Consider the following 27,304-nt stretch of genomic DNA (forward strand, 5'->3'; position numbering starts at 1 on the left):
AATTCTACTTTCCCCTGGAGGCCTACCTACCAACATTATGGAAACAAGCATGAAAACTGTACTTGTAGAGCTAAATGGGTTTACCAACTACTTTAAATAAACCATAAAAACCAATATGCAAATATAACTTAGCTAATCTGTTGGGTTTTCTAAAACCATAACCAATGTGCCTAAAGCTATTAAAAATGCATATCCTTTCTTAGAAATTACTAATTACAAGCACAACTTTTAAAACCCACAAACAGAATTATTTACCACATGACCAATGCAGCATGTAGAGTGATAATACTTTTAAGGTAACTCTGAACAAAAATACCTCAACTCTCCCAACATTTTGCTTATTAAAAATAACTTAAGAGAAATCTCTATAATTTGTTCATTCCTTAAAAAGTTAAAAAAAAAACCCAGTTTTACACCAGTTTTAAGGTTTGTTGTACCAGTTATTTAACAAATTCTTCCAATGGCTCATCAAAATGAGTATTTATATTCCATATCAGCATTTACTCCACTGTGAATCAAAAACCATCCATATTCCTGCCTATCCTTTATGACTCTCATTTGTGTTCTACCAAAAACCGACCATAGAAAGCTGACACAATATGCTAGGGGCCATTCTCATGTTTTAATAATAGCTAGCGTTTATATAGCGTTTAATGGTTTATGAAGTATTTTAAAAATATCTCATGTGATCCTCACAACCTTGGAAGGCAGATGCTATTATGATCCCTATTATAAAGATTAGGAAACTGAGGTAAGCAGAGGTTAAGTTACTTATCCAGGAGTCACATAGCTAGTAAATATCTGAGTCTGGATTGGAACTTTTATCTTCTTGACTCCAAGCCCAGCACTCTATCCACTGCCACCTAGCTGTGTTTTCTTCACAATGAATGGATTCCAGTGGAGCACACACAAAGTGGCAATCCATTGAGTTTAACAAATTATCACATGAAGAATAATGTTTCTGATTTAAGGGACTTGATTTATCCTCTGAGGACTTCATAACGTTAAGAGCTTTACTTTGAGGGGCAGCTAGGTGGCACAGTGGATAAAGCACTGGCCTTGGATTCAGGAGGACCTGAGTTCAAATCCATCTCAGACACTTAACACTTAACTAGCTGTGTGACCCTGGGCAAGTCACTTAACCCTCATTGCCCTGCCAAAAAAAAAGAGCTTTATTTCTCCAGTGTCTTTCTGAATAATCAGTTGCATTCTACAAATAAGGACAAGAAAGCTTAAGTCATTCACCCAAGGCTCTTTTCACTTAAATCACTTAGCCTTGGCAGGTGTCTCAGTTTCCACAAATATAAAATATTGGGCTTAGAGGACAGCTGGATGGCACATTGGATAAAACACCAGCCCTGGATTCAGGAGGACCTGAGTTCAAATCTAGCTTCAGACACTTGACATTTACTAGCTGTGTGAGCCTAGGCAAGTCACTTAACTAACCCTCATTGCCCTGCCCCCCCCCAAAAAAAATGTAGGGCTTAGGCTAGACAACTTTGGGGAGCTTTAAAATTCTAATATTTATTATACTATGATGCCTGACTCTAATAAAATCCTACTTCAGTGTCTCAATATGTTATGGCTGCTTTCCTGAAGACTCTATAAGTAGAGTAAAAATTCTGGCAGGTACTACTAAGCTGGAAAGGCCTCTCAACAGCTCCACTGATGGTAGGGTTGTCACCCAAGAATCCAGCTAAGCAAGAACCCAGCTAAGCTTGGAGAGAGTCATCACCAGAAGGTTGGCAACCAAGTGTGCTGGAGAGGACCAGGCCAGGGTGGGGGGTGGAATTGTGCATTACTCCAGCAATTCATGAAATTCATGGAAGGCCCAGAAGAGAAGTCAGGGGAACAGTACCTCCACAATACTGGAAACACAGATCTTGTGATACTGAAGGAGGAAAAAGGATATCCCACAGAAGAATTACAGAGTAACCCAGAAATGATTCACCTTCAACAAAATCCTGCTCTCTGATACCTCTTAATGGCACAGAAGTAACACTAGGATATTCAATCCTTTCAATCCTAAATCAATCCACAAGCATCTCTTATGTGCCTACTCTGTTCTAGTCACTATGTTAAGCCCTGGGGAGATAGAGAAAGATAACCAACTATATGGTCCTGGTCTTCCAAAAGTCTCCACATTCTAATGAGGAGGCAATATGCAAATCACTACGTACATAAAAGATACCTACAGTGTAAAATGGAAGGTAATCTCAGAAGGAAGGTATGTGAGGTGGGAGAAAGGGTAGGAGAGAGGCAAAAAAGTCTCTTGCAGAAGACAGTATCTGAGTTAAGACTTGAGGATGGACAGGAAATCAAGTCAACAAGTACAAAGTGCCAGGGACTGTGCTGAGAGCTTGAAGTAGAGAGGAGGAAGGAGAGTATTCCATACAGTGTTGTTGTTGTTGTTGTTGTTGTTCAATCATTTTAGTCATGTCCAACTCTTCATGACCTCATTTAGGGTCTTCTTGTCAAAGATACTGGAGTGGTTTGGGGTGTCCTTCTCCAGCTCATTTTATACATGAGGAAGCTAAGGCAAACAGGGTTAAGTAACACTCCCAGCGTCCCATAGCTATTAAGGGTCTAAGGCCAAATTTAAACTTAGGAAGATGAATCTTCCTGACTCCACGCCTGTCACTACATCCACTGTACCACCCAACTGCCCAATTGTATGCATTAGGGACAGCCAATGAAAAGGCACAAAGGCAGGAGCTGGAACATTGGGTACAAGGAGCATGGAGTGAACCAGTGTTACTGGTAGAGACTGTAGAGAATGCTGAGGAAAATCATATCTAAGAACAAGAGGCCAGGTGATGAAGGACTTTAAATGCTGAAAAGAGCATTTTATATTTAATCCTGGAGGTAAGAGGGATCCACTAGAATTTCTTGAGCAGAAAGATCATGGTCAGAGATACACTTTAGAAAAATCATTTTGGCAGGCTGAGCAGAAGATTGGTCTAGTGAGTAGAGACTTGAGGCGGGAAGACCAACCACAAGGTGTGAGGTGATGAAGGCCTCCATCAGGGCACCAGCTAAGTGAGTGGAAAGAAAGCCGCACAAATAAAGATTAGAAAACAAAACAAGATTTGAGAAGATTCGATATGTGCAGTGATGACAAGTGAGGAGTCAAGAATAATATCAAGGTTACAAGCCTGGGTGACTGAAGAATGGTAGCTCTGTCAGACTCCATCAATATTGAACAGCTTTGCCTACCAGTTTGGAGATGGACTGTATGTCTCTGTCATCTAAGGACTAGCCTAGGATCATTCTGCAAGAGTCATTACAGGGGGCAGCTAGGTGTCACAGTGGGTAAAGCACTGGCCCTGGATTCAGGAGGACCCGAGTTCAAATCTGGCCTCAGACACTTGACACTTACTAGCTGTGTGACCTTGAGCAAGTCACTTAATCCTCACTGCCCCCATCAAAAAACAAACAAAAAAAAGTCATTACAAAGTTGAGTACCAGGTGACAAATTTGGGGGCCACAGTAAATCTGAGAAAGCACCCTTATGGAGTCACAAGCTCACATTTATAAGATCTCTTATAGTTAAAAAGTGTTTTCCTTACAATAACCTGTGAAATAGTTTAAGGATTAATATCTTTATTACTATTGTTGGGGGGTGGTGGGTAGCAGGTTAGAGGGAAGGAGAATCAGAACTCCGCTCTCATTAACTTAAAGAACTTCTTTATCAATGCACACTGAATTGTTATCTTCTCTTTGATTTAAGGTTAAGCAATCAGTCCACAATCATAGAGCCAGGAAAGCTTTTGCAATCTTTCTCAATTCTAGTATCTTACCTCTGTTGATTATTTCCTATATATCCCATCCAAGATGTTCCTTATACCTATATATAGATGTATGTCTAATGGTCTAATACAGTGGAAAAGGAATCAGTGTATCCTGCATATAGCTTGTTCATACACAGTTGTTTGCATGCTGTCTAACCCGCCCCCCCACTAGATTGTGATCTCCTCAAGGGCAAGGACTGCCCTTTGCCTTTCTCTGTCTCCCCAGCAGAGTTCTTGGCACATAGTAAGTACTTAATAAATGTCTATTGACTGAGCAAGTCTGTGTCTGAGCAAGGACTTAAACGCAGGTCTTCCTAATCTCAAAACCAGGTCTCTATCCACTACTCAAAAGTTACCTCTTTATCCCTATGCTATAGATGAAAAAAAAAAAAAGAAAGAAAAGAAAAACACTGAAGCTTGACAAGATCTAACATAATTAAATGTGGAAGCTAAACCCAAACGTGAAGACAACATGATCCACACTGTCTTCCTGCAAGCACAAACAACTTGACATATTTACTGCTTTATAACTTTGTCAAAAGATCTCTCTTTACCTGACAAGTCAAACAGGCTTGATTCCATCTACCTCTCACCTTAGCACTCTTCCTCTGATCAGTGGTAATGATGTAAATGAGCCTTTGACTCCCTCAATGTGGGTCATTGTCCTCAGGATAGGTACTCCTTCAACAGTATAGAATACAACTTCTCCAAGCTGTCTCATTACAGGAGTTCATTACAAGGTCTTTCTCAAGTACTCCATAGAGAATCTACTCAGTATACTAGAGAACTGTAACACCGGAGATGTCTACATGTCATCATTTATTCTTACTAAATGACCAACCAACACATAGTCTTTTCTGGCCTTAATTGTCACAAATGGATTTCCTACCATTTCTGATATACCAGTCATCACTGGTATGTGCTACAGCCTTCCATTCATTGTCTTGTGGGTTACTTACTATATTGGTACTTCTGAGATTGTGATGTTCAATAATTCACAGTCATATACTGTCCCTAAGACAAACTGTTTAGCTATGCAGGCAATTTCTGAAAGGTGGCCTATTTTATTCTTCTAGGGACAACTAAGTGGTACAGTGTATAAGACATTGAACCTAGAGTCAGGAAGAATTGAGTTCAAATAAGGTCTCACACACTTAATGACTGTGTGACCCTGGACAGGTTACTTCATCTATTTGCCTCATTTTCTAATCTGTAAAATGGGAATAATAATGATACCTACATTTTGCCCCTTTGACCCCAGGGTTGTAGTAAAGATTAAATGAGTTAATAATTATAAAGTACTTAGCACAGTGACTGGCACATAGTAAGCACTATACAGATGTTGGTTATTATTATTACTATCATTCTAAATGATAGTAAGCTCAATTCATTTACCATTCAATGTTCATCCAAGATGTTCTTTTGTCCTTTGCTCATTTTCAGTTGTATCTGACTCCCTATGACCCCCTTGGGAGGTTTCTTGACAAAGATACTGGAGTGGTTTGCCATTTCCTTCTCCAACTCATTTTATAGATGAGAAAACTGAGGTAAACAGGGTGAAGTGACTTGCCCAGGGTCACACAGTCATTAAGTGTCTGAGCCATGATTTTACAAGCATAATAAGTACATGTAACATATGTAAATTGCTGTTTGTGGAGAAATCAAATAGACACTTAGGTCACCCCCATCCATGTTAGGCCTTACCCCTGGTAACAGCATCCAATGCACAGCCAGCTCCTGTTGCTCCTCCACCGATAACAAGAATGTCAAACTCAGTAGTACTCTGGAGACTTGAAAGCTGAGCTTCTCTTGAAGGAAGTTCCCTAAGCTGAATATCCGAAAAACAATCTGCTGCTTCAACAGAGGCTAAGTGGATCTGAAACAGAAACAAACCATTCTCATTTGGATACATCATTTTAGGTTACATGTTAATAAAGCACACAGAAGGACTATACAGAATACAGATGAACACTACCAGAGTCCAGCATGGTATAGTAGGAGAGCATACTGGACTCTGTCTGGCCACTTCCCGCCATCTCCTTAACATGACCCAGACTCTCTGACCATCTCTACCCCACCAGAAAGTTGGACTCAGTCCCTGAAACAACAGTGGATTCTGATAGGTGATCTTCTGTCTCATCTGGCCTGGAATGAGACCTCTACCTTTCTCCCTGGCCACCAAGTCTAAACCATGCCCCAGTCATATAACCTGTGACCCTCTCCCTTTCCAGGATGCCCACATGCATTGTCACCCCCACCCCATCAGAATGGAGGCTCCTTAGGGACAGAGACTGTCTTGCTTTCTTGTATTTGTATCCTCAACACTTAGTAATGTATGTAATGCATTGTAAGTGCTTAATAAATGCTAACTCTGACAAGTATTAATTATGAGTCCCTTAGTAGTCACATGACAACAAGCTAATAGTTTTATCTTTATGAATCTCAGTTTTCCTATCTACAAAATGGGAGTAATAATCCTTGCACTATATATTTCATGGGACTGAGATATAGAAAATGTTTTATAAACCATAAAGCACTATATTAATGGAAGATACTATTAACAATAAGTTGTAGTCACTGGCCCCTGTTTATATTAAAGCAGCACAAGTATCCCTATTTTAATTGATTCTTCGGTCAATAATCTCAAATAAGGAAAACATACATCTAGTTAAACTATTTTTGGCTATCTGGCCACAATTCAAACAGATTAACATCATTTAGATTGAGTCAAAAAAACCAAAATAAAACACAGGGGCAGCTAGGTGGCACAGTGGGTAAAGCACCAGTCCTGGATTCAGGAGGACCTGCATGCAAATATAGCCTCAAACACTTGACATTTACTAGCTGTGTGACCCTGGGCAAGTCACTTAATCCTCATTGCTCTGCAAAAAAAAAAAAGAAAAAGAAAAAAAGGAAAAGAAAAAAAAGCATGCTAGAAACACTGCTGTGCTTTATACAATTTCTTTTAAATTTTTGTTTATATTTTTCCTTTTTTATTTGGGAGGAGGGGATAGCTGAAAATGCCCCAGACATTCCAATGTCTCCAGCTTTACTCATCTCTAACTAGAAAGTACTTATTCAAAATATGTGTTTGGAATAAACAATGGAAAGATGCTTTGCTTTATGAAGTTATTATTTATGATTTTTAAAAACCACACTCTAGCACTTTTTTTAAAAATGTGAAATACATGAACTAGTTTTCATTTAATTTATTGAATTAAAAATTTTAGTTTAGTATAATAATTATTAATTCTAAGTTTTCCTCTAAAACAAAAGCAAAGGTTCTTAACCTAGGGACACATGAGCTTGTGTAATACTGACAAAATTACAGAGAAAACAATTATATTGAAATTAAACTATGTATTTTGTGTCATGCATTTAAAAGCATTCTGAGCAAGGGTCTACAAGCTTGACTAAACTGCCAAATGCATCCCATGACACAAAAAGGGTTGAGGCTCACTGATCTATAGGAAGGTGAAAAATTGAGTGTAAAATTATAAGCAAACAGATTTCTACCCAAAAAAGCCCCCCAAAACTACTTTTTATATCTTTATTTTTAAAATAATACCTTTTATTGATGCCCTTGTTTTTACACCAGTCATTTCCAGATACACTACACCCCAGAATACTCAAGTACTCCTTTGTAACAAAGGAAAAACGAAAAGAACAAAGCAAAAATACTGGACAGTATAGGAAACACTCTACATAGTCCCTCATCTTTCTGCTGAAAGAAGTACATTTGTAAAAGAACCATTTTGTTTAGCAGAACTTCTTGTTGTACAAGGATGATCATTCTGACCAAGGGCAGTTGCCAGAATTTACCACTATCAAAGCACCATAATATACTCCATCTCTCCAGCCACAAAAAAAATCCCATAATAGCTAGCTCATATATTATGCTGAGCAGAACTCCTAAATGCATGTAATAAGCATCTAGTTATTAAGTGTATTTTAAATTTCTTTTAATTCCTGGGGCAGCTAGGTGGCACAGTGGATAAAGCACCAGCCCTGGATTAGGAGTACCTGAGTTCAAATCCAGCCTCAGACACTTGACACTAGCTGTGTGACCCTGGGCAAGTCACTTAACCCCCATTGCTCCACAAGAAAACAACAAAAAAAATTTCTTTAAATTCCCCAAAATTAACCTAAGCACAATTTATAAATGGTTTTTATTTCTTCATAATTTCTTAAATGAACAACACAACATTCTGAAGAAGCATATACATCCTCTGTAAGCCAAACCTAACAGAGGATGTTTTTGGTCTCATTTCAGAATAACACAGAAAGGAATAAACCACACTCTGCTCATCAGCAAAGTAATTTTTTAAATTAAAATTTTAATTCCTAATTACTCTCTAAAGCTCTTTCAGGGAAGTACAGTTTGAACAACACCAGTTAAATGTAATTTCTGAGATGAATACTAATTCATAAGATAAAATAAAATTTGCTAATTGCCCATAAAAATCTAACTCCAAAGTGCTTTTTACTAATCACTTTAAGTTGTAGCAAAGTACGGTCATTAGTCAGTCAATTATTTGAGATGTCAGATCAAAAAGAGCCTCATTCAGTATCTGTCCTGATGCCTTTTTATTGATAAAGATTCCCTTCTGTCACTGTCTATCTAAATAATTAATTCTCCAGGTTATTGTCACCACATTTGCACTTAACATATTTTCTGAGTCCCACTTGAATAAGAAATAAGAAATAGGGGACAGTTAGGTGGCACAGAGAATAAAGCACTGACCCTGGATTCAGGAAGACCTGAATTCAAATCTGACCTCAGACATTTGACACTTACTAGCTGTGTGACCCTGGGCAAATTACTTAACCCTCATTGCCCCACGAGAGGAGAGGAGAGGAGAGGAGAGGAGAGGAGAGGAGAGGAGAGGAGAGGAGAGGAGAGGAGAGGAGAGGAGAGGAGAGGAGAGGAGAGGAGAGGAGAGGAGAGGAGAGGAGAGGAGAGGAGAGGAGAGGAGAGGAGAGGAGAGGAGAGGAGAGGAGAGGAGAGGAGAGGAGAGGAGAGGAGAGGAGAGGAGAGGAGAGGAGAGGAGAGGAGAGGAGAGGAGAGGAGAGGAGAGGAGAGGAGAGGAGAGGAGAGGAGAGGAGAGGAGAGGAGAGGAGAGGAGAGGAGAGGAGAGGAATATTACCAAGCTTTGGGCAGTTTGCCTAATCTACCAAGTCAGCTACAGTATTAACTTCCATTATGGGAAACACTTTAACTAGAATACTAGGATCTAGTAAGCATCATCTTTTGTTATTAAAAGGCAATGATTGGGGGCACCTAGATGGCGCAGTGGTTAAAGCACCGGCCCTGGAGTCAGGAGTACCTGACTGAGTTCAAATCCGGCCTCAGACACTTAACACTTACTAGCTGTGTGACCCTGGGCAAGTCACTTAACCCCCATTGCCCCGCAAAAAAAAAAAAAAAAAAAGGCAATGATGTTAATGGATATATAGCAATAGTGAAAAGCCTACCATGTTACCTATATTCTATTCCCAAAGGGCATAAAATTACCCTTTGGTTGGTGTTTGGCTGCTATACAAATTCTTCTCTTAGTCTTGGCTTTATTGATAATGACTGGGTTTGGGTCTTATATCCATTCTTTGTCTCAAAAACTATATGGCAATTTTCTAAAAACTGGGCTATCCCACTTAAGATTTAATGATTTATATGCTAATGTGCACCAATACCTTGATTTTACACAAAAAAGTATGCCAAATATTATTTAGAACAACACTATATATAGACTAAGATTGAAAAACTTCCAAGTTGATGAATTAGATGTATTTCTCTGTAATAGCAACTAGTACATGAATTTTGTATCAAGAAGTGATACCTCCCTTATGTAAGTCTATAAGTTGTGAAAAATACAACATGGTCTTAACTCTAGTTAAGGATCCTCTAGTGACAGGAACCTAAGAGGTCACACAATCAGGATGTTCTATATTTTTTAATCAAATACTTAAAGGTATCTGTGAATTTATTGATGTGGGGCAGACTGTGACCCACTCAATGCAGACTGACCTGTCCAAGCCTGCCCATCCTATTCCATTCTTGTCCACATCTTCCCATTATTTTGCAACAAGCTATCCAGTCAATGCACTAGAGGCCTGCCTAACAACTTCTTTGCATCACAAAGGATCAGTGATTCCATAGATTGGGCACTGGGCATCCAACTGTTAGTTCTTTCTCTTGCCACATGACCAGCCTACATTTTTCATTCATATAAGAGAATGAAATATTTTATTCTGGTTCTTTTTCTTTTTACTTTTTTATTTTTCAAATGAAGATCTGCCTTCTCTCTCTCTCTCTCTCTCTCTCTCTCTCTCTCTCTCTCACACACACACACACACACACACACACACTCACTCTCACTCTCTTCCTCCCTCCATCCCTCCACTGCCTCTCCCTTCTTCTTCCCTCCCCACTGAGACAGAAAGAAAAACAAAACTCCAGTTATAGATATGTAGAGTCAAACAAAACAAACGTCCACAGTGACCTTGTCCCCACCAAAAAAAAAAGTCTCTATCCACTCTCATCCATCACTTCTCTATCAAGGAGGCAGGTAGCCTGTTTCATGATAAGTCCTCTGGAATGTTGGTCACTGTGTTGATCAGAGATCCTATGTCTTTCAAAGTTGACTGTCTTTTCAATATCCTCTATCCATAGATCTGACTGGTAATTTCTTCCTTGCTCTTCCAATTTGTTTATGGTATCACTCCTTATGTCTAAGTCATATATCCTTTTGAAACGTATCTTGGTATATGGTATGAGATATTAGTCTATACCTGGTTTCTGGTTCTTCATCATTATCTCTTATTTGTTATATGCTGTACCTTGCTCATACCCGGTACATATTTCTCTTCCTACTCTCTAAATGATACTTGGTTTTAATTCTTCCAAATTCCATGACTCATAATCAAATAAGAATAAAATTACTTAAAAATTTCATGGAGATCCATTTGTGGTGCCTGTCCTAATTGATAGACATCTAATTTCACATCATATTCTGGACAACACTTGTTTTTTATCTACTTAATTAAGCCTGGTGAATAATTGGGACCAAAAATCCTTGAAGTCATTTTGGACTTCATTCAGGAGCCTCTGAAATGTTCTTCTAGGACTTGATGTAACCAGTATGAAGCTTTCCGCATACTGGAGGACCTCACCAGCTATAGGAGATCTTTCTACAATTTGGCCTTTATGCTGGATCTTCCTCATGACAGTGCCAAATGAAAATTTATTTTTAGCCAGATAAAAGTTTCTGTTCTATTTCTCACCTGATAATAAATTATCATAGGGTCAAATTATGCCTGACTTTTCAAACTTTTACACAGTTTCACAGAACATTGTACAATTCTTCCATTTGCATAGGAAATATTTTTTGAAAGACAGCCTTTAAAGTGCAGTTTTTTCCTACCAAATCAAAAGATTTTTATAGTCAACAACAACAAAAAAAAAGAGAATAATAGTAGCTAGCATTTAAATAGCTCTTTTAAGTTTGCAAAGCACTTTACAAATATCCCATCTCAATTACTCTAGGAGGTAAATGGAATTATTATCTCCTTTTTACAGATAAGGAAATGTAAGCAAACAGAGGTTAAGTGTTGTCCAGGGTCAAATAACTAATAAAAGTCTGAAACCAAATTTGAACTTAGGTCTTCCTGATTCTAGGCCCACCACATTATCACTCCACCACCTAGCTGCCTCAGAATCTTTCAACTGTTGATGAGAAAGATATGATCTATTGTAGAATATGGCTGTTCCTTCCTAATGCCTTCATCATGGATAACCTCAATTCGATTCAGATTACTTTCATAAAAATTATATATAGCTTCTAAAGTAACACATAGGTAGATTTTTAAAAATATATACTCTCATTCTCCCCCCCCCCCCCGGATTAAGGGATCCAAGATTTTTGTCTATGTCTTTGGTATCTTTTTCTCTGATACCTCATGATCCCTCAATACCCACATATTACCTCTACTGAGGCAATGCTCTCATGAATCTCCTCTATGAATACTTGTTCTAATCCAGTTGCTTTTTTCCATCTTTATTCTCTTCAGTGACATTTCTACCTCCTTTAAAAATACATCCAGAACTGTGATGTTAGATTCCAAGTGTGATATCTCTAGTTTCCTTGATAGTGGAATGAGTTTATGAAGAAAAATGTCTGTAGATCATTTCCATCTTTTGTCTATATGATATGTTCCTTCCAACTTAATCTTTCAATACCCCCAGAATAAATACTGAGCTGGGTGTCTCATAAAGCCTTAACTGGCTTTACCCTCCAGTGCTTCTCTCTGTTTTATGAGGCAATGCTTTTTATAATCTTCCACCATGTTTCTCAGTAAAATTCTGTACATGAACTATATTCTACACCAGTATTACCCTTGGCTGCTATTTCTCTCTACTTATCAGCTAAGTCAAGTGTTTGCTACATAAGGTGTTTTTCAGGTACTTTTGGTTTTCCTCTTTGTAGCAATTTATTTACATTGAGCTTCTCATGAAACTATTGTAAACCGTGTTTTTGTTGTCATTTCTTCCTTCCATATTCCACTTCTAATCATCAAGAAGTCACTTAAATAGGTTGAATTAGGAGTTCTTTGAATTAAATGCTATCGCTTTTTTTCATTATCTTTTCTTTTACATTGGCACTATTTTTAATCTTTGTTCTGTCAGATTGTTCTTTGACAATTCACAGGCAGTTGATTCAAGAATGAGTTCCCCATCAATAACAAGCCATTTCTCACCCATTAAAATAAAATCAATTGCATTTTCGCGATGTTATTTTGTGCTTTCACATCAAGTACCTTTTGATTCTTCTCTCAAAGAAAATATTCAGGATGCACAGGCAGAAGGCTTTTTGTAACCTATTAATTTTTTGCCTCTTTTTATTCCTTATTACTGGCCCATAATTTCTAACATTTTTCACAGTCCTCATCTATTCCAACCTTTGCATTTAAAGTCACTAAGCATCAGTACGCATGTTCATTTAATTTGGAGGGTCTTCAGGATTTCTTTACAGAATTTCTTAACCTCTTCATTTTGTGCAAGAGAGGTTGATTCATAAGCTACAATTATTTCCATGGTGGTGTTTTTGAATGTGCTGATCATGAGCACTGAAATACAAGATTAGCAAATATCCCATGATATTTAGAGATGTCTTGATCCCAAATAGCTTGTTGCCTTTGGACACATAGTAAGTGAACTACAACAAGCCTTTTATTAACCTTTTTAAGGAGGACCTTCCTTTCATTCCACAGTCATTTCCTTCAGTCTTCTTGTTTCATTTGTAGTGAGAATGTTGCGATTATCATGACTTAGTTTCTCCAGGAGGAAGTCCATTCAGTCATTAGACAAGCATGTCACATTTAGGGTACCAATATCTAAGTTCAAGATTATAGACGGTATAAAAGCTCTGTGTCTTGGTGAACTTTGCCCCCTTTTCTACCACTATCACTGTGCATGATAAAGGACGCCACAAAAAACCCAAGGGGCAATTTATGTTTTTGTTTCGTGGGCTGCAATGGCTTAAGAATTCATCAACAAATGACACGCAGACTGGTGAGGAGCCTCTGCATACAGCTAAGTTGGCCTTTGAAAAGCAGACTGGAGTCAAGTCTCTCCAGAACTGCAGAAGCTGCAATGTTTTCAGGTTACTGGCATGCACCAGAAGCATCTCGATGCCATAATAAACCATTAATACAGGAATTTATGTGTTTCATTCTTAATTTTTAATGTGGATAAACATATATGACCATAGGTTTTTTCTTTCACCTATAGGTTCTTGAGAGACTAGATGTTCCAAACTCCTATATAGCAACATTCTATTAAACATATTAATATTTAAAATGCTACTTCACAAAATCTAAGAATTGGAAAGAACCTTAAAGACTCTATATTGCACCATATACCTGACCCAAGAATCTACTTTACAACATCAAAAAAAACAAAAAACAAAAAAATCCATTTATTAAGTACCTACTCTGTGACAGGTACAATCCTGGTCTCTGGGAGTAAAAAAAGACAACAGTAAAACGGCCCCTGTCCTCAAGGAATTACTAGGAGAATAGACAACATGTATGTGTGTCTGTGTGTGTCTGTGTGTTTAATTATGCATAAGGTGATGGGGGGGGAGGGAGAGGAAGGCCACTAACAACTAGGAAGGAATCAGGAAAAGCTTCATGTAAAAGATGTCATATAAACCAAGGCTGGATGGAAACTAGGGATTGATTCTAAGAGGTATAGAAGGAAGAGCCCTGAAGTATTTTCCATAGTTATGGATGCATATGGTGAACACTGATTTAACAAAGAAGACTAAGATAGTTGGGGAAATAACCAAGTGAGAGGAGTGTCATAAAAAACAAGAAGAGAGGTCAACTAGAGTGGTCAACATTGTCACAGATGCTATACAGAAAATTCAAGAAGGATGAAGGCTGAGAAAATGCAATCATAATTGACAACAAGATCACTGGTACCTTTGGAGAGAATAGGTCCATGATGAGCTAAGAAAGCAAGATGTAATGTATTGAGGAGTGAGAAGAGGACAGACAGTGAGTGTAGTAGACAGGTTATCCTAAGAGTTTAGCTGAGAAAGAAGAAGAGATATAGGATGATAGCTTAAAGGGATGGTAGGATCTAGTGATTTTTTTAACGGGTGGAGAGAATTGCATATATTTGTATATACTTACATACATGTGTGTTATTTCTGCTATGAGAGCATAAGCTCCTTTTAGAGAGGAAACACCATATTTTTTTTTTAATTTTTATCCCTAGTATCCATCACAGAGCCTGGCACATAACAGGTACTTAATGAATGCTTGCTGATTGATTAGAATATAATTATCTCATTTTAAAGATCAAGAAATTGAAATCCAAAAAGACTTGTCCAATATCACATAGGCACTGAAAGAATCAAGACCTGAATTCAAGTTTTTCAACTGGAAAATCAGTGGTCTCCACAATGTCGTCTTGCCTTACAACTGTCATGTAGTTATATAGTAATGTGAATCATGGGATGTTTTAAGAATAAACAATATCGGGGCAGCTATGTGGCACAGTGGATAGAGTACCAACCCTGGAGTCAGGAGGACCTGAATTCAAATCTGGCCTCAGACACCTGATACTTACTAGCTATGTGACTCTTGGCAGGTCACTTAACCCCAATTACCTCACCAAAAAAGAAGAAGAAGAAGAAGAAGAAGAAGAAGAAGAAGAAGAAGAAGAAGAAGAAGAAGAAGAAGAAGAAGAAGAAGAAGAAGAGGAAGAAGAAGAGGAAGAGGAAGAAGAAGAGGAAGAGGAAGAAGAAGAGGAAGAAGAAGAAGAGGAAGAGGAAGAGGAAGAAGAAGAGGAAGATCTAGTAGTACTACAGCTAGATCTAGTAGTACTACAGTTTGTTGTGGGTTTTTTTCTCCCAGTGTTTCAGAGGTTATTTTTAAATCTTAAAAAGTGCCCAAACTTATATACATATGCCTTTTTCAAATAAGTCCCCTTAAAAGCCTATATACAAGGGGCAGCTAGGTGGCGCAGTGGATAGAGCATCGGCCCTGGACTCAGGAGTACCTGAGTTCAAATCTGACCTCAGACACTTAACACTTACTAGCTGTGTGACCCTGGGCAAGTCACTTAACCCCAGTTGCCTCACTAAAACAAAACAAAACAAAAAAAGCCTATATACAGGGGCAGCTATGTGGTGCAGAGGATAAAGCACCGGCCCTGAATTCAGGAGGACCTGAGTTCAAATCCAGACTCAGACACTTGACATTCACTAGCTGTGTGACCCTGGGCAAGTCACTTAACCCCCATTGCTCAGAAAAAAAAAGTCTATATACATTTATTCAAATTATATTAAAAAGGAAGGGTGAGAAAAAAAGTATGGAGACCTCCAAATGCAAGATTTTTTTTGGGGGGGGGCAGGACAATGGGGGTTAAGTGACTTGCCCAGGGTCACACAGCTAGTAAGTATTAAGTGTCTGAGGCCAGATTTGAACTTAGGTACTCCTGACTCCAGGGCCGGTGCTCTATCCACTGTGCCACCTAGCTACCCCCCAAATGTAAGATTTAAGGGATAGAAGCACCTCTAAGGCAAGATAGATTCTTTAGAGAGTAAGTACGGCTGTCTGTCTGTGAGTACTTAGAGGGAATGAGGAGAAAAGAATGACAAATTTTGTAGTTTATGGAAGATTAATTAGGAGCAATAATGAATGAAACAGAATCTAAAGGGGATATAAGTAGAGATCAGTACAGCCAAGAGGTCAACTGGTCAAAGGGGAAAAGCTGCATGCCAAAAGTTGTAGGGCACACAGTCCCAGGTTTTGTGGGCTCATAGGAGTGGCCTTGCTACTGGCATTGGTACATTAAAAGTCTGCATGGATGTAATAAAGAAAAAAAATGAGTTGAAAAGTTGGTCCTAACTTTGACGTCAGAGTGACTATATAGAGAAGGAAAGTATTAGTGATAGGAGAGGATGAAAGGATGGGGTAGGGAGAAGAAAGAGTAAGGAAATGAAGAGAGAGAGAGAGAATAAATAATAGTGTTGAATAATAACTCAGTAGTCTGAGTCCTACTAGCCTCTCTACATTGCATATAACAGCAAAATAGAGGAAAATGAGTCTATATTCATAACCAAAAACTCACAGAAATATAATTGAACATAACATATATCGAGAAATATTACTCTAGAGTTCCTATCTGGGAATGAGTCAGGGTGCATCCAGAAGGAGGCTAAAGCCGATGGCCTGCCACCAACTTCTCCAGTGAAAAGGGCATTGGACCACACTGGTGTACAAATGCATCCAGCTGTATATTCCTAAAGTCAGAGGCCTGGAGTTCATATACTGCCTCTGGCACTTACTACCTATATGACTTCAGGAAATTCACCTAATTTCTCTGAGCCTCAGTTTCCTCATGTGTAAAATGAGAACATTGCACTAGATGACCTCTGAAGTCTTTTCTATCCAGCTCTAAGACTATGATCTTCACCCACCCCTTTCAAGCTCCAGTTCTGGATAAAATCAGTCCAGCCATTGTCCTATTTGGAATATGTCAATCTACTACCCTTTGGCCCCACCCATCATCCCAGTAAATTTCTGGAACAAAGTTTTCCTTCCTGGCCACCATTCCTCTATTTGTGTAGTTTCTCCGTTTAGAATATAACTTCCCTAGCTGTGTGTGACCCTGGGCAAATCACTTAACCCTCATTGCCCCATGCAAGAAAAAGAAAAAAAATAATATAACTTCCTTGAGGGTGGAGACTATCTTTGCTTTTTTATTTGTATGTTGTTAAGCTGTTTTTCAGTAATATCCAACTATTCTTCATGACCCCATTTGGGGTTTTCTTGGCAAAGATACTGGAGTGCTTTGCTATTTCCTTCTCCAGCTCATTTTCCAGAGGAGGAAACTGAGGCAAACGGGGCAAACTGACTTGCCCAGGGTCACACAGCTAGTAACTGAGATCATATTTTAACTCAGGGTCTTCCTGGCTCCAGACCCTGTACTTTATCCACTATGTTACCCAGCTATCCAAATTTTTATTTGTATACCAGAATTTAAAAGAGCTGGGCACATAATTCATGCTTAATGCTTTTCTAAAAAAATTCCAACATCCAAAGCTTTCTCATTTAACCCACTATTCACATAGTATGACCAGAACACCAATTAGGGAAATGCTGAGGAAAAGCCTGGTGCAGTAGTCTAAAAATGAATTAGGGTCGGGGCAGCTAGGTGGCGTAGTGGATAAAGCACCGGCCCTGGATTCAGGAGTACCTGAGTTCAAATGCGGCCTCAGAAACTTGACACTTACTAGCTGTGTGACCCTGGGCAAGTCACTTAACCCCCACTGCCCCGCAAAAAAAATAAATAAATAAATAAATAAATAAATAAATAAATAAATAAATAAATAAATAAATAAATAAATAAATAAATAAATAAATAGGGTCTAAAAAAGACAAGAGAGATGTCTAAGAAATATTGTACAAGCCATGATTGGCCTATTTAGTGTTCCTCACTCCAGTCTCTGTGCCTTTGTACTCACTACCTCCTTTCCTGGAATGTTTGTTCTCCCTCCTTACCTCCACTTCTTAATATCCCCAACTTCCAGCAGCAGCAGCCATCATCACCACCAGCATCATCATCATCGGGTTCACTATGTGCCAGGCACTGGGCTAAATACAATTCTTGTGTCATTTGATCCTCACAACAAGGCGGGGGGGGGGGGGTGATTATTATCCCCATTTTAGAGATGGGGGAACTTAGGCAAACAAAGGTCAAAGTGAGTTGCCCGGGTCACAAAGCTAGTAAGTGTCTAAGAATAGATCTGAGGGGCAACTAGGTGGTCCAGTGGACAGAGCACCTGCCCTGGATTCAGGAGAAGCTGAGTTCAAATTCGGCCTCAGACACTTGTTGCTTACTAGCTGTGCGAACCTGGGCAAGTCACTTAACCCTCATACCCTCATTGCCCGGCCAAAAAAAAAAGAATGGATCTGAACTCAGATCTTCCTCTTTTCTATCTAGAGGCCAAGTCCTTAAAGACTCAGCTTAGATACACTCTTTACAAACTTTTCCAGATTCCCTTAGCTATCAGTGCCTTCCTCTCTACTCTGTATGTATTTTAGGTATACTTCTCATGTACACATGGTCTCTACTATTAGAATGTAAGCTTCTTGAGGGCAAGAACTGTTTTTACTATTTCATTGTAGCCCCAGTACTTAGCAAAGTGCTTTTTATCAATGCTTGCTGATTTCACAAGATTTGGTGACTGACTAGAGATTGGAAAAAAGGACCAGGGAGGAATCATAGAAGTTTTGAACTGAGATAAAAAAAACCAAAAGGATTATGGTACCAAACAGAGAAACTGGAAGTAGAGAACCAATCTAGGGGCAGGAAGAACATAAAAGTCCATTTTAGGCATGCTTCATTTGTGGGAATACCAGAATGCTTTTCCAAAATTTAGAGAGAAAACATCTTTATATGAATGAAGTGTGCAAAGTCACTTTGTTTTTAAGGGTTAAATAACTCAGTCTATTCTAGATCTTTTGATGGCTCCCCATATCTTAATAAATCTGAGCCTCTCATCTTAGCATTTAGGGTACATCCTCTTACAACTAGTTACCACGATAAACCCCAACAACTCTCCTAATTTCACTAATCTCAAATTCTTTTCTTTTTTTTTTTTCCTGGGCAATGAGGGTTAAGTGACTTGCCCAGAGTCACACAGCTAGTCAAGTGTCTGAGGCCAGATTTGAACTCAGGTCCTCCTGAATCCAGGGCTGGTGCATTATCCACTGTGCCACCTACCTGCCCCCAACCTCAAATTCTTAGTATTCTGCTCCAACAGGGTTCAATCAAGTTTGCTATTGTGTTGTATACCTTAGTAATTCTTAGTGCCATATATGTGCCTTTCCACATGCTAGTTCTTCAACCTAGAGTACTTCTATGTCCTTTCCACCAAGTCAGGTTACTCACCTCCTTTAGAACCTTACTCAAAACTCACTTCCTCAATAAAATTGTCATGACTGACCCAACTTTCCACACTTCTTATTCAGTAGCCCCACATGGTTCTCAGTGCAGCATGCATTCAATAATTGTGGCTTGACAGACACTCAGTCAGCAATTAAACAAAATTGGCTGTGCCCAGGGTATTATCTAGCCTTCAAAACAGTTCTGTAGCACTTACCTTCTGCAAAATTAATGTTCACAGTTTCAGAAAGAAGTGTTTAAAGGGACAATCAGTTCAAACAGCTATTAACAAAAGGTTAGAAATGGAATCAGTTGCTAGAAGGTCCCTCCAATATTAAAAGAGAATGTCACACTTTGTGGAAATGTATTTTATTTCTGATACCATTCACTAAAATAAGTTAATTTGAGGTTTGCTTGTTTGGATAAATGCTGAAAAGTGTTGCAGCTCTGAATATAAGCACCAATTCTATTTTAGGGGCAGAAAACACCACCTAGGTCGCCACTTGTAATTATGTGGAGAGAAAGACTTGCTTGTTTTGACTTCATATTTAGGAATATGCAAATATGCAAATACATATCTTTATTATCTTCCCTGAAACATGAAGCCTGGTTGGAAGCAAGCAAGGGGAAAAAAAAAAGCAAAACAGGGACAAATAAAACAGGGAATGGAATTTAATCTTCTCTAAAATTTCCTACATCCTCTACTCTTCCCAAGGGCAACTAAGTGGCGCAAGGGATAGAGTGCCAGGCCTGGAGTCAAGAAGATTCCTCTTCCAAATCTGGCCTTGGACACTTACTATCTATGTGACCCTAGGCAAGTCACTTCACCCTGTTTGCCTCAGTTTCCTCATCTGTAAAATGAGCTGGAGAAGGAAATGAGAAACCCGTCCAGTGTCTTTGCCAAGAAAACCCCAAATGGGGTCACAGAAAGTCACACATGACTGACATGACTGAGCAACAACTGCCCTTCCTGATGTTAATTTCATTACAAAGGAGCCCTAAGAAATTAGATAATCCTGAGACTAAAAACTAGGATTTAGCTCAGTTCTAGGACAGACTTGAAGCAGAAATGAAAATCCAAGGTGAGCAGGAGTGACAATTCTTACTAAATACACAGATAGAAATATGCTTGAGGGAAAAAGGCAAAGATAATATCTAAATTCTAAGGTGAGTTTTTGTTCAGTTATCTGGTTTGTTTTCTAGTAGACGAGGCAGTTTAATTTTTGTAGTTACTCAAAAAAATTTTTTTTCGTAGTTACTCTATTCTGAGCTTTGTTCCAGGGCTGGTAGGTGGATCGTAGGATAAAGCGCTTGAGTCTGGAGTCAGGAAGACCTAAATTCAAATTCAGCGTCAGATACTTACTAGCTGTGTGGCCCACGGCAAGTCACTTGATCTATGTTTGCCTTAATTCAATGGAGAAGGAAATGGCAACCCACTCCAGTATTTTTGCCAAGAAAACTCTATAGACAGTACTGGCATGATATGGTTCATGGGGTCACAAAGAGCTGAACACAAACAACAAGAAGTTTTGTTACATTAGGATTTTGTATGTGTGTGTAATCTCAAAGTCAATTACTTTGACATTAAGTCAAATGTTCATGTAAGATTACATTTCAAAAGAAAAGTTCTAGATCAGGTAAACCTCTAGCAATGCTAGCCAGACAACACTGATCAAAAGTCCCTCAAACTGAACTCCTTAGTAGATGCAAAAACTTAGTGTACTTATCATCCAGGGCTTATTCGACAGAAATCCTTCCCGATGAATGGCATTCAGGAGATCAGGTTTTCTTATATTTGTGTTCCATTAGACTTGCAAATTAATAAAAAAAAAATCTAGACATTTGCAACTTCGGGTAAAACCGAAAACAAGATCTAATAATTAGTGTCTATTTCTGAAAGAAGTGCATATTTAAAGACCACAGGCAATTAACAACCAGGTTGTCCTGTAATCATGGATAGTATTAATTGGAGTGTAGTGTAGGGTTTCATGCAAATCACTTTATACAGCAGTAACCACTTTTATTCTCTTCTGCATTATGTGATTCAATCAATGGAATAGTCAGATTAAAGTGAAATTGCTTCATGTTCTATTTACTATAACTAAGGAGGCACTCACCACATTTGTATGTTCCTGAAAGTCAAGTAAAAATTAACAATCCTCTCTTTACAATAAAATTTTAGGAAAGGACAATGGCCTTCTTCATCTGAATTATTTTCTGACTTTAAACAAGGGTACTCTCCCCACTCCCTTGTATTGTCTTTACATGATCTCAATGAAAACAGTGTGAGGAATTATTGCTACCAGAGAGATTACTGCTACTCAAGGGATGTCAGCAAGTCACCCATGGTCTCTAGTTCAGACTATTAAGAAACGTGTACTACAATCATAAGAATGGAGATGGTAGTTACATATATATGAAACAACTTGCTTAGAAGAGCTATAAAAATTCAAAACCTTATACTCAGCTCAAGGCAGGGTTATATAATCTCCTCATCTGAAGATCAAGTAAAACATTCATCTGTGTGGGGGTAATTTTAGCACAGTAACCAAGATGACCTCAGAGGGGATCACTTAGTCTCAGTGTGTATAATACTTTGACAGAATGTATATGGCATTGAGCTATAAATATTAACTAAATCTAGAAATCAAAAGTTTTTCTTTTTTAGTTATGGCTTTATACCATACAAAAGAAATTAATGTTAAAATGCAGGTCTTTCATATATAAACTATATCAGATTGCTTACTGTCTCAAGGAGGGGGGAGAAGAGGGAGAGAGGGAGGGAGGGAAGAAGGGAGGAATAGAATTTGGAACTCAACAACTTATAAAAAAAGTTTTGAAAAATGCAATGTTTTTCTTATATACAAGAAGAAAATTCTGGAACAATGACAACAAATCCCTTGTCTTTGCATCTCCTTCAGACAAATTGTCACCACTGCATCTCTGAAGTAGCAACTTAAGTAAGTATACTGAAACTGACTTTAAATGATCAGTGATATTAATCATTCAATCTGTAGTCATTTGTTAATTGCCTGTGATATGTCAGGTAGTGTTGGGTGATGAGGATACAAAGACAAAAATGAAACTCCCTCTGCTCTCAAGGTGCTTACCTTCTTTTAGGAGAGTCAGCATAAAGCTGTGTGGTACATACAGTAGCTGGCTCTGAAGCCAGGGGCCTGGGTTCAAATCCTACCTTTGACACAGAATAATTGTGTGACCTTGGGAAAATCCCTTAGACCACCTAGCCCTTTGTTCCTCATCTGTAAAATGAGGGGTTTGGACCCAATGAATTCTAAAGTCTCCTTTAGTTTGAAAGTCATGATTATGATCCAAAATATATACAAAATATACTCAAATTGGAAAGGAAATTTCATGAAAAGAGACAGTAGCAGCCGAGAAAAGCCTTCATGAATGAAGGTTGAACTTGAGCTGAGCTTTGAAGAAAGCTAGGATTCTAAAAGTGTACTTTAGTGAGGAAAGAGTGCATTCCAAACCTAAAGGACAGCTTGTACAAGGCTGGGAAAACAGAGTGATCTACGCACACAACAAGAATGACTGCACTGTGTTGTAATGAGTAAAAAGGGGGCTAGTGTTATATCATAAGGTTCAAAGGGTAGTGGAAAGGGCAGATTGTAAAGAACAATAAATATCGAACAACAGAATCTGTATTTGATTCCAGAGGTTATAGGAAACTTCTGCCATTTATTGATCAAGGGAGTAATAGTCAGACACAAGCTTTAAAATAAACATACAAAAGAAATTCATATTAAACTGAAAAACTTCTTACACACAAGGACATTCTGGAAGAGTTAAACAGCAACAACAACAACAAACTACCTTTGCCTTTGCATCTGCTTTCTGGCAATTATCATGGTGGTTCTCAGAAGTATCAACTTAGGGGGCAGCTAGGTGGTGCAGTGGATAAAGCACTGGCCCTGGATTCAGGAGGACATGAGTTCAAATCCAACCTCAGACACTTGACGACACTTACTAGCAGTGTGACCCTGGGCAAGTCACTTAACCCTCACTGCCCCCACACACACACAAAAAAAGAATAATAAGAAGAAGTATCAACTTAACTAAGTCTCCTATAATTGACTAAATGATCAGGAATGTTGGGACCAAGTTGAAAACTTTAGGGTACCCTTTTGGTTTTTCTTTGTCCTTTTGAAATATTACTAAATAAGAGGGAAGAACTGTATCTGGGAAACCAACAGCACTTTCAACAACCCCCTAGTAGTTTCCACCTACCAAAATCCTCATTTTTTTTAACTCAAATGTTCTAGCAAAGATACTTTTTTTTTTTTTTGCAGGGCAATGGGGGTTAAGTGACTTGCCCAGGGTCACACAGCTAGTAAGTGTCAAGTGTCTGAGGCCGCATTTGAACTCAGGTCCTCCTGAATCCAGGGCCGGTGCTTTTTCCACTGTGCCACCTAGCCGCCCAAAGATACTTTTTTTAAAGTTCACTTAATGATGTTCTATGACTGTAAAGCAAAGAATACAATCTCCAAAGATAAAAATTACAAGTATCCCAGAGGGCAACAAAGAAATGTATGGCAGGCATTAATACAGGTCCCAATAAATGACCTGCACACAAGATATGGTATAAAAGATATCAAAGATACATTTGATCAGGAAAGGAAGTAAGTCAGTAATATTTTAAGTACAAAAGATAATAGATGGACATTAGCTTAACAGCTCTACTAATACCCATGACATTATCAAAATATCCGGAAAATGGTTTCCATTGCCTATGGGTAGATCCTGCACAGAAGATTCACAAAAAGATATGGATGAAGCTAAGAAGGTATTAAGAGGTTGTGATTTACACCAGTGTAGGAAATACCCATACCAATAAGATCAAATAAAAGAAAAAATGAAAGAAAGTAAAAAATAGCATGATTCAGTTTGTATTCAAGCAATATCAGTTCTTTCTTTGGAGGTGGATAGTATACTTCATCATTAGTCCTTTGGGATTGTCTTGGATCGTTGTATTGTTGAGAATAATTAAGTCATTCACAGTTCTTGATTGAATAATATTACTGTTACTATGTATAACATTCTCCTGGTTCTGCTCACTTCACTTTACATCAGTTCACATAAATATCTGTGCTTTACCAGCTCTGTTTTCTTATCACTAATTTGTAATTGTCTACTATCTACAGGGGGTCTTTCTATCAGTATAAATTACCAAGAGGGTTTTAAAAAGAAAAAGCTACAAATAACCCCCCAAAGTTTACATACAGCTTCAATGTCTCTATTCTTTAAAAGATATTAAAACACTCTTTCGAACATGAGAATTTTTAATAAGCAATTAAAGCCAAACAAAATCTGACTAACTCAAATCAAACTGAATGACATGAAGCTCAGCAGTAGCGGACTAACCCTTCACTAGCTGTCCAAAGCTAATCAGAGCTCAGCCAACTGTTCTCACTGTTTGACCTGTGACAGGTCACTGAACCTCTCTGACTTAGCATGTTAACAAGAAAACAACAACATAAAATTATCATGGGCTTTTTGTGAGATACATCTCAAAGAAATTCCTTGAATATCCTATTTTTGCAAAGTGCTAAATAAATGCTAAAATTATAATGAAAATGGTTGGCAACTTGTCGTAGAACGTCTCTAGCTCTATCTGGGCACAGTTTCAGTGCTTTTACAAAACATTTCCCCGTGGATGCATCTCATTCTGCACAGTTGCTATAAGGGTAATCATTTTGACTGGCCATAACCTAAATCCAGTCTATGGAATCCTAATCAAGCTGGAGAGACAAGCCCAATAAATTTAGCTTGTATTTCTGGAAGGAGAGAGACATTTCTTCCAGGAAACTGGAAGCAAGGTCCTAATCAGAGGAAAAGAGTGAGCGTTCTATTCCCTTGGCACAGTCTATAACACTGAAGTCCTAAACAGAAGGGAGTCATCTTGCCGTCAGATGAGAAGGGAAAGCCAAGAGAGTCAGGGATTCCATATGCAATCACATGATAGCCTCTGCATCATGAAGAAGGAGCCATGACTAACATACTTTATGTGATAAAATAACCTAAATTTGGAAAGTTGGCCATTTGTAAGAGTCATGACTATGCGTGAATAAAAGGCAGATGGCTCTTCCACAAGAACAATGAGCCAATATGGGGCCATTCTGATCCATTCAATCCATCTTATGCTCAGCAAATAGACAAAAACAAATAAATAGTTAGGCTGTCCCACTCTAAAACCTCTGGCTTTTGTGAATTTGAAAAGAGGCCAAAAACAGATATCACACAAGGACCTTGTGATGGGTTCAATGCATCATTTTACCTGCTCCGCTGGAGTAACTTGATTGGATAGAATATGGTACAAAGAACACTGGATTTAAAGTTGGAGGACCTGAGTTCCAAATCTCTAAACTTCTCTGGGACCTTGTTTCCCTCATTTGTAAAACAGAAGGCTATACACTAAAGGACTTTTAAGGTCCCTAGCCACATGAAACCCCACAATACTTGAAACTTGCATAACTATAAGCTTCTTCTAATGTGTATTGAGACCATTTGGTCACTAAGGGACTGCCAAATCATTTGCAGATAAAATCTAAAAAGACAACTCAATATGCAAATAGAGGCCTTTAAACACGTGGGGCTAATAGAGCCTACATATATTCATGTCCTCAATACTGAAAAGGATTCCGATGGTAATTGAAATGAGAGATAAGGTGTGGCAGAGATAAAGACCACTTCATTAATAATCCTTTAAACAGTTCTTTAAACCATTCTTAGAACAGAGATATAATTGGACATCATTAAGTCAGTCAATATACATATTAAGTGCTTAATATGTGTCAGGCACTGTCTTAAACAATGGGGGTATGGGGCAGCTAGGTGGTGCAGTGAATAAAGCACTGGCCCTGGATTCAGGAAAACCTGAGTTCAAATCCAGCCTCAGACACTTGACACTTACTAGCTGTGTGACCCTGGGCAAGTCACTTAACTGCCATTGCCCCACAAAAACAAACAACAACAACAAAAAAAAAACAATGGAGGTACAAAAAAGAGGTAAAAGAGAATTCCTGCCCGTAAGAATAGCTAGGTGGCAGGGGGCAGCTAGATGGTGCAGTGGATAAAGTACTGGCCCTGGATTCGGGAGGACCTGAGTTCAAATCCAGCCTCAGACACTTAACACTTACTAGCTGTGTGACCCTGGACAAGTCATTTAACCCTCATTATCCTGTCCCCCCACCCCCCAAAAAAAGTTCTAAAAAAAGAAAAGCTAGGTAGCATAATGGATACCATGCCAGGCCTTCAGTCAGAAGCAATCATCTCCCTAAATTCAAATCTGGTCTCTGATACTTACCAGCTGTGTGACTCTGGGTATGTCACTTAAGCTCTCTCTGCCTCAAATGGGGTCTGAGAAGAGTTGGACATGACTGAAAAATCATCTCTGCAGTACTGTGTCCTCAACAAGCTCACAATTTAATGGGGAAGAAAACAAGCAAATATGTACAAACAAGCTACATACAAGATAAAAAAGAAATAATTAAAATAGGGAAGGCACTAGAATTACAAGGGGTTGGGAAAGGCTTCCTGTAAAAGACTGGATTTCAATTGGGATAATCATTCATAGAAAAGAGGTATCTTATATATTCAGTCTATAAGTAAAATACTTCTGAGATGGAAAACTACTTACTCAGAGATAACAAAAAGTCTGTCAGGCTGAAATGACTCATGAAGTTAAAGCAATTTGTAACTCCAAAGCAAACATGTCTCCTGATAATTTCTATCTGCATTAATACCTAGGAAGCTTTACACTAATTTCAGGCCCATGTACACTACTACAAGTTCGAAAGATTGATAATTTTTAACTGAGCTTTGAGATACATGATCAAATAACTTTTTTTTTAATCTTCATTTACTTAAACCAAAAATTGATGGGTATCCAGCTATGCAAATAGGATGTCAAAAATGTATCCTCAAGGGGCAGCTAGATGGCGCAGTGGATAGAGCACCGGTCCTGGATTCAGGAGTACCTGAGTTCAAATCTGGCCTCAGACACTTAACACTTACTAGCTGTGTGACCCTG

At 38.5% G+C, this 27,304-nt stretch overlaps 1 protein-coding gene across 3 annotated transcripts in view; it reads right to left on the minus strand.

Moving 5' to 3' along the window:
* Positions 1-27,304, minus strand: part of GPD2 (glycerol-3-phosphate dehydrogenase 2) — a 214,008-nt gene that overhangs the window by 120,448 nt on the left and 66,256 nt on the right. For all 3 annotated transcript variants that reach the window (XM_043991224.1, XM_043991226.1, XM_043991225.1), the window contains exon 3: positions 5,496-5,667. In XM_043991224.1, the coding sequence (XP_043847159.1) occupies positions 5,496-5,667 (172 nt within the window). The remainder of the gene's footprint in view (positions 1-5,495; positions 5,668-27,304) is intronic.

The sequence above is a fragment of the Dromiciops gliroides genome, chromosome 3 (genome assembly GCF_019393635.1).
Source record: "Dromiciops gliroides isolate mDroGli1 chromosome 3, mDroGli1.pri, whole genome shotgun sequence".
NCBI lineage: Eukaryota > Metazoa > Chordata > Mammalia > Microbiotheria > Microbiotheriidae > Dromiciops > Dromiciops gliroides.